Source organism: Parasteatoda tepidariorum, chromosome 2 (assembly GCF_982258835.1).
Source record: "Parasteatoda tepidariorum strain Cologne lab strain chromosome 2, Ptep-v5.0, whole genome shotgun sequence".
In the NCBI taxonomy this organism is placed as follows: domain Eukaryota; kingdom Metazoa; phylum Arthropoda; class Arachnida; order Araneae; family Theridiidae; genus Parasteatoda; species Parasteatoda tepidariorum.
In genome coordinates, this window is record NC_141756.1 from 101,801,036 (window position 1) to 101,809,113 (window position 8,078).

Genomic DNA, 8,078 nt, shown 5'->3' on the forward strand with positions numbered 1-8,078 from the left:
GTATTAGTCACTACTGGCAAACGTATAATTAAATTAAATTTTTTAGGGTTACATATTATCATTCCTCTTTGACTTACATACAGGAAGATTAACCAAAGGCAGAAAGTATGTTACATTAAATTCCTTTGAGTTTGTTTACTTGTGTATTATTGCATGTTGTTAATTACTAAATTGATGATTGATACGTTCATTTAAGTATAGTATCATGAAGATTAATGCAGGTTTTAAATTAGTTTAAAGTTAGGGATATTTATTCTGATGGAAATTTAGGATTATTAAAATAAATTTATTTCAAGAAGGAGATGTTGAGGAGTCCAAGCAAATTTTTTTATGTGTGTTGAGATTTGTTATGATACCATATCATTAATACTTATGAAATAAATAATGCAAATAAATAATAAATAATGCAAATATAAAAAATAATGCAAATATGAATCAAATGATAGAAAAATAAAGGAAAAAAATATAATGCTAAAATTTTTAGCTTGCAAAAATTGTGAGAATTTGAGGGAAGTGGTAGCTGAGAGAGGTCTATATTCATTTCCAATTGGAAATGGGTAATTAGACATTTTAAAACACTTCGCCAAAAATGAGTAAAATGAATATATAATTTGGTTACTAATAACTATCAGCCTTTCATCCCTTCAGTGGGTCGATAAATGAGTACTAAGCATGCTTGGGAACTAAACACTGGGGGTTCCGCGTTCGGCTGACCACCTGACCGGAACATCTGCGCTTCAGGGCCCAAGGTCTAAAAAACTGAGATGGGCACAGTAGGCCTTGGCCACTGAGTTTAGTTTTTTACTAATAGCTATTAATTATAGCCAGGGTTATACTTCTCTTTTTCTTAATTTTAGAAATATTTAAATATGGCAATAAAGAGTTAATGAGGTCTATTTTTTATAGCTCAATCATTCTAGCACTTCTTTTGTGTAAAATCTAAGTAGAAGAATATATATTTATAGAACTTCATTTCCACTTAATTATTCATATTACTAAGAAATGATATTTATCTAGAGAAAAAGAAAGACAATTCTTTTTCTAAAGGAAATTACATAGCTGCCAATGCTGGATTATCCAGTAGACTACTCTACTTTGCCAGTTTCTTCTGGTCTACTGGTTTAATAAAAAATTTCCTGATTTTGTCCATTTTTGAAAATTCCTTAAAATTTAGTAAGTATATCAATAAAATCCCTATTGAAATCAAACTTTTGGACAGTTAATGATTGCTTGCTTAAATATCTAAATAAGTATTGCTAATACATAATGAAGTGTACCTCATTTTTTAAAATAAGTTTAAAACTTTTCTTTTGTTTAAAATGGTTTATTTTTATTCATAACTCCCTTTTTAAGTATTTAAAAAAATCTTTTAACTATCTTTAATGAATGAAATGCCTATGACCATTCAAAGTTATGAGTAAGCATAATGCATAACATTTCAAGTTTATTTAATCTCAACCATAACTGGAAAATATTGCAGTCTATAAAAATCCTTAAAATTCCCTATGCATAAAATATTTAGTACATTATGAAACAATTAGCCTGAAAGTTATACTTATTTGTAAAATCTACCAGTTTTTTCTTATCCATGTTGGCAGCTATAGAATTTGGGAGGACAACACAAGAAACATAAATTTATTAGGAAGGGAAAAAAACATTTGCACGCATGAAGTATTTGTTCTACTATTACAAATTGTTATCCATTTCTTTTACTGTTCAGGCAATTGCAAAAACTCTTTTCTCCATTTTCATCAGGATTCTTGTGTCGGAGAATAATGCAATCACTTGTCTCTCTGCCCGCTCATGGGCGAACCGTGAAGCTCGGGATCCTCTTCTTCTTGTGAACTGTGCATCTGATGCAGTTTTCCTTTTCAGGTAAAATTTATTTGACGAATTAATACCTTTGTTGTTATAATTCAATAGCTGACTTTCAGAGTGCTTAGGATAGTCCCTTCAATGCATTAATGCTTTTGCATCCCTTTTCAAAGATGAAAATGCATACGAAATTTACAACAGCAGAGGTGATTGTATTCCGGACTTTTTATATCATCTGTTCCGGCCTAGAAACTAGGAGCAGGGCTTGTGATTTTTTGCGGAATCTCAAGACTATTGATTTGTGAACTTCCGCGAATCAAAACTTATAATCCAACAAAATTTTCTCTGAAATCTAAAATTTAGAGTAAGAATTAAGTTCTACAATCTGAAATTTAAATTTTGAAACCTTTGCTAAATCAAGATGACAAAACAAGTGACTCTTCTGCAATTTGAATTATTATATTTTTTTTGGTGTGTCGTATTTTTATCGTTTTTAATATTTGAAACTACACAGGAATCTGCTAATATCGCGATTCATATTCACGCGAATTTAATTCATCGATTTTCGTATTTACCTGATTTAAATCATTAATTGTAAATCGTATTCAGACGATTTAAAAATCTTACATCTCGATTTGTATTTACAGGATTTAAAAATCCAATATCGCAATTTGTATTTACAAATTTTTGAAATCAATATCGCAATTCGAATTCATTAAAATTTAAAATCCAATGTCGCTAGTCGTATTTACAGGATTTAAAAATTATACATCGCGATTCTTATTTACGCGTTTCAAAAATCCGATATTGCGATTTGTATTATCGTCCTCCTAAATCCAATATTGCGATTCGTATTCAGACGATTTTAAAGCCCAACATTGTGATTTGTGATTTCTTCTTCTTGTGATTTGGGATTTCTTCTTGTGTGATTCTGGTGATTTCTTCGTTCTTAAAATCTGATGTTACAATTCTCGTAAGAACTACATTTTTTCTTAAATTAGTTAATATAAAAGTGTGTTTTATTGAAAGGTAATTTAATTATAAATCTTAGTTCAAAAAATTATATTAAATATGAATAGTATATAAATTAATATCTTGTTGTCAAATTTTTGCTCATATAATATCAGGGTTTTTCACTTCCTGTCACAATCACCCCTGCAAGAGTTCCAGTGTAAATTTGAAGCGACTATTCCCCGTTTGAATTATTCAGAAATACAATTGTGACTCATGTTTTACCTGGTTTTTGTTGACATACTCAAAGGCTGTTTTTTTTTTCTCCTGGCATATTATATCTGGTAATTTTGGCAATTTTTTTTAAACAGTAAATAATTAAATGCTTTAAAAGATAATTGTTTTGATCACTGCAATGCTTACGAGTTGGAAACAAATTTTGTAATTGATATTTTTGTATATCACAGTCTTATTTTTGGGGTAAATAAATAACTGGGGCATTTTTATGGCGCTTATTCATTTCCACGTGCATCTCAGGAATGATAATATTTTTGATATTGTATTCCAGTGTTATTTTTTCACTAAATGGAGCTTTCCATGAATTTTGAATTGTTCGCTTAAAGATCCTTTTATTAACAGATCTCTTATGATCCTTGCTTCAATTACAATCCATATTACTGTTTTTTTATTCACCTAGAGATTACCTTGCCTAGTCATTTTATTACAAATGTTAAAAAAGTAATATCAGTCTGCAATAACAAGAATGTACTAGGAATTTCAGGGATTCTGCTAAAAAAAATTTTTTTTATGTTAACCAATTAACATTCATGCCTAATTGAATTTTGGTGTGTGTGTGTGTATATACACACACACACCAAAATTGGTAGTTGTTGACTTTCATCGGTGAATGTTGGCAATCACATAGTCGCTTTGGTAAATGTCTGAAATATATTCTAGGTCTAGCTAAGTGCCACTGCCCGGTATACATTTGCCCGGTATGCTCTACATCAATGTTTTTTAAGATCAATTGCCGCTGCCCAGGATGCATTTAACAGGTACTCTAAACAGTGATGTTTCTTCCTAATCTATCCTCAGTAGATATTAAAATATCGAATAAATATAATAATATCAAATAAATTAAAATCAAATTGGATATAACAAATATTTCAGGCATTCACCAAAACGACTATGTGATTGTTGACATTCACCGGTGAAAGTCGACATTCTCTTGATATCGGGCATTTACGGTTACATATGTATTACATTCGGCAATGTATTACTAACTTTAATCAAAAGTTTAAACTTTTTAAAGAATACTATTAAAATCAAGTTGTTGTTTTTTTAAATTTTATTTAAGTTTTCAAGTGGTATTAAAACATTTAATTCTTCATGAACATATCATGGTTTATCTTATTCTATAACAGTGTTTCCCAAAGTGTGGTTTGTGTACTTCCAGGGGTACGAGAACAGTTTAGCGGGGGTACACATTCCTAAGCGAAACATCTTGCAACAAACAAAAATTTCAAAATTTTTTATTTAGAAGCAAAGCAAGTTATGAAAATTTATGATTACGTATTTTTCTATTGGCTATTTTTTGCAGAGTTAACAGTTAATAATTAGTGGTGTCAACAGTGTGATTTTTAACTTTTGTGCAAATTTTTTACAGTTAAAAGTGCATTCATTTTTTTATTAGTGGTACACAATGTTACGAAAAATTTAGAAAGAGTAGACAAAAGTCATAAGTTTGGGAAACACTGTTCTACAAGAATAAATATAAAAAGCAAATTACAAATGTGAAATATTGAAAAAAGTTTAATGCAATTTCAGCATCCTTAGGAAAGATGGGAGCCTTGAGCTGAAACGTAAGTTTCCTATCAGACACAGCTCTCAACTAGCTATGATAAGGAGCTCTTTCTGTCCCATCATGTCATTCAGACAAGGCACTTGCATAGGTATGTGTGCAGGATTATATTCGAAATTGTTCATAATCTCGTTATATATCTGTCTTTTTTTTCCCTTCTTTCACAGTATCTGGAAGTGAAGATACCTCTGTTTACTTTTTTGATCTGGAAAGGGAGAGGAAAGCCTGTGTAAATAAATTACAAGGACATTCTGCTACTGTCATCGATGTGTGCTTTAATTATGACGAGAGTCTGCTTGCCTCCAGTGATGCCAGTGGAATGGTCATTATTTGGAAGAGATCATTCCAGACCTAGTTTATTATTAAGTCTATTAATATTATGTTTTATAAAAAATAGAAGTGTATATATTTTTTGTAAATTTTTGTATGTTGAAAAATTTTTCTTTATTATCATTTTCAGATCCAATCATATAAAATGTGATATATATATATATATATATATATACATACAGTACAGAACCCGTTATCCGGAAATCAGAAAACCGGAAAACCAAGAAACCAGAACGAAATTCGATAAATTTTCCCGCCATTTTTTTAAAATTTTTTTTTCTCATAAGAATTTAGGATTTTTCTTTCTTTTTTGAAAGATGTTCACCTTACCATAATTTTGGAAATAATCATTAGTGTATTACTTCATCGTTTTTTCTTTTTTTAAGATTATTTCCAAAAAAAATTTTTTTTAGTTGGGTTTAACAATAAAAAGTAGCGATTCAGACTTTTGTAGCGATTCAGAAAACCGGAAAAATCAGTTATCCGGAATAGCGATGGTCCCGATCGTTCCGGATAATCGATTCCCTATTGTATATATATATATATATATATATATTGATTAAAATTGAGTCCTGATTCTCTAATTAATTTTTGTAAAATGATGCTTTAACTAAGGTATTTACCTTCAGTTTTGTCATCCTTTATTGCAATAACTTGCCTTATTTTCTGCTATCTTATTCTTAAACAAAGACTCAATTAAATAAGAATTTATTTTGCATGTTAAAGGCCTTTTTGTTCAAAGGATTCTCATTTTATTCCCTTCTATATTCTCAAGAGGTGGTATCTACAGTATTTAATCAACAGATATTTCAGACGAAATGGTTGCATATTAAAATGCTATTCTCCTTACTTTCAAAAATATCACCCTCCTTTTCTTGCTCCTATTTCTATATATGTATCCCAGCAAACACAACATTTAAGTCGTGATAACGGGCCCATGTATGTTCACTATCTTATCGTATTATTCGGGCTTTAGAACGGACGTATAACTTAATTATTTAATAGTTAATAAACTTGAGAAAAAAAAAACAATTTGCTGAGATTTTTTTCACTTAAATAAAAGTTATCGAAATTAAAGAATAATTCTTAAAATTTTTAAATTTTTATGAACATGCATAATGGTAACATACCTTCAAGTAATAGTTAAGAATTTAAAAAACTAAATCACAAAAACTTTTGCTTTCATTAAACTTTCATATGGAGTAAATCTGAACTTTGATTAAATTCTGATTTACTTCGAGGCATTAAGACATTAAGATTAATTAATTATGGAAGTTTTCTAGGTCCCAATCTTAGCGCGTTAAATATTTTTAAAACTTTAACTAGAATATTAAACCTATTTCTTTCTTTTTTTTTTTTTAATGAAGTGAAACATGTGTATAATCGGCAATGTTTAGTTTTGAGAGAGTTTTTGCACTTATTATTAGTTGTATTGTATCGTGTATTTCTCTTTAAATGTAAGCAATCTGTTTCGCAGAAACTGAAATGTATATTTTGTAAATATTAATGTTTTAATCTGAAACAATGTAATTTTTATTGATACAAATAAAAGAAAATGTTTTGAAATGTGCTTGTATTGATTGATAAAATTCCTATCACTAGAACACTTTAGAAAACAAATGAAAATAATTTTATTGTAAGCAACTTACAAATGGATTAAATATGAAACTCTTGTATGACCGTTTTCAGCATCCCGTATAAATGTTTAGACTTCTTCTTGGGTGGAAACTTAAATTTACTTCAAATGTAACTTGAACTAATACAAATTTAGTTTAAATGGTATTTTCAGAAATTACTACATATACATTAGCCTTTGTAAAAGAATACCCTAGCTATATTTTCACCATGGCCGGCCCCAGTTAGGCTCAATATGGGTCCTATATTGGGATGTCTAGATTTTTTATTATAGGACCGATATCGGCCTATATAGGGCCTATATTGGCTGAATAATGAATGTAAATTATCGGATGAATATCGGAAAATAACAGCCCTTTGAACCCTCATGGAGCTAAGATTCGTGAATATTGATCCAATGAGGACCTAAGGTATTTTGATGCTAGGATAATTTTGAGTGTTTTTACAAAACAAACTTTAAATGTGCTGTGTTTCTGAATATATAATCTTTTGAACGAGATAAAATGGAGGTTCCAGAACTCTAGAGTACTTCCTGACCTCCTTTAATTTAAATTTCTAACTTCTTTCGGTTTTACCTTGAGTACAATTTTAATATGGCTCAGCTAAAGCCATATCTTGGCTTTGTAGACTATACATCCAGTCCATATTAATGAACAAGTTTAAGCTGAGGATGTACAGGAAACTTAGCATTTGGGATTTGAAATCAGATTTAGAATGTCGGTAAGTTCACAAAATTATCTGTTCGTAATGTGTGCTCGTAAACATGCTCTTAATCCTGAATTTTCAACAAACAAGTTTTTAAACTGAAGTCTGATTTTTTTTTCTTCTGATCCTATCATTACTGAAGTTTGTGTAATGTCAATGGCAAAGCCGAACAGAACCCTTCGGAGTCTGCTGAGAAGCTTTTGCATGCTTAATATCTGTAAAATTCTTAGAAATGAGCAATTGCAGGTACCCTTAACCCTAGATAACTGTACATAAATCAGTGTTGATCTATCATTCGATCCAATACGAATTTAAAAATACTTTTTTCTTTATTTAAAAATATCGAAATTTAAAGTAGAATATTTCATTAAAAAAAATAAAAATATGTAAAAACATTTTAGTGTGCTCACCACAGTCTGCGTTTCTATCATAGACAGAATAAAAAATATTTAGCATTATAAAATGCAGATTAGGGCATTACCTCCAATTTCTACATGTGAGCAGTGGTGACTCAGGGGATAGAGCGCCCGCCTTCTAATGAGGTGAACCGGGTTCGAACCCCAGCGATGGCTTGTCGATACGAATTCCGCACCCGACTTGCACAGACCACAATGCTAACGTAAAATATTCTCAGGGGTAGACGGATCATGAGTTAGAGTCCTCTTGCCGCCGGGCTAACCATGGGAGTACTTCGTGGTTTTCTTCTCCATGTAACGCAAATGCGGATTAGTTCCATCAAATTGCTCTCCCAAGAAGGCAAATTTTTCTCCAAATATGTGAT

The 8,078-nt window shown here is 30.4% G+C and overlaps 1 protein-coding gene across 1 annotated transcript in view; it reads left to right on the forward strand.

The window, feature by feature from the left end:
- LOC107447293 (WD repeat-containing protein 13) overlaps positions 1 to 6,523 on the forward strand; it is a 29,218-nt gene extending 22,695 nt beyond the window's left edge. The window contains exons 10-13 of the mRNA XM_071177927.2: positions 47 to 105; positions 1,756 to 1,875; positions 4,594 to 4,718; positions 4,795 to 6,523. Of these exons, the coding sequence (XP_071034028.1) occupies positions 47 to 105; positions 1,756 to 1,875; positions 4,594 to 4,718; positions 4,795 to 4,982 (492 nt within the window). The 3' untranslated portion in view covers positions 4,983 to 6,523. The remainder of the gene's footprint in view (positions 1 to 46; positions 106 to 1,755; positions 1,876 to 4,593; positions 4,719 to 4,794) is intronic.
- The last annotated feature ends 1,555 nt before the right edge of the window (positions 6,524 to 8,078 follow it).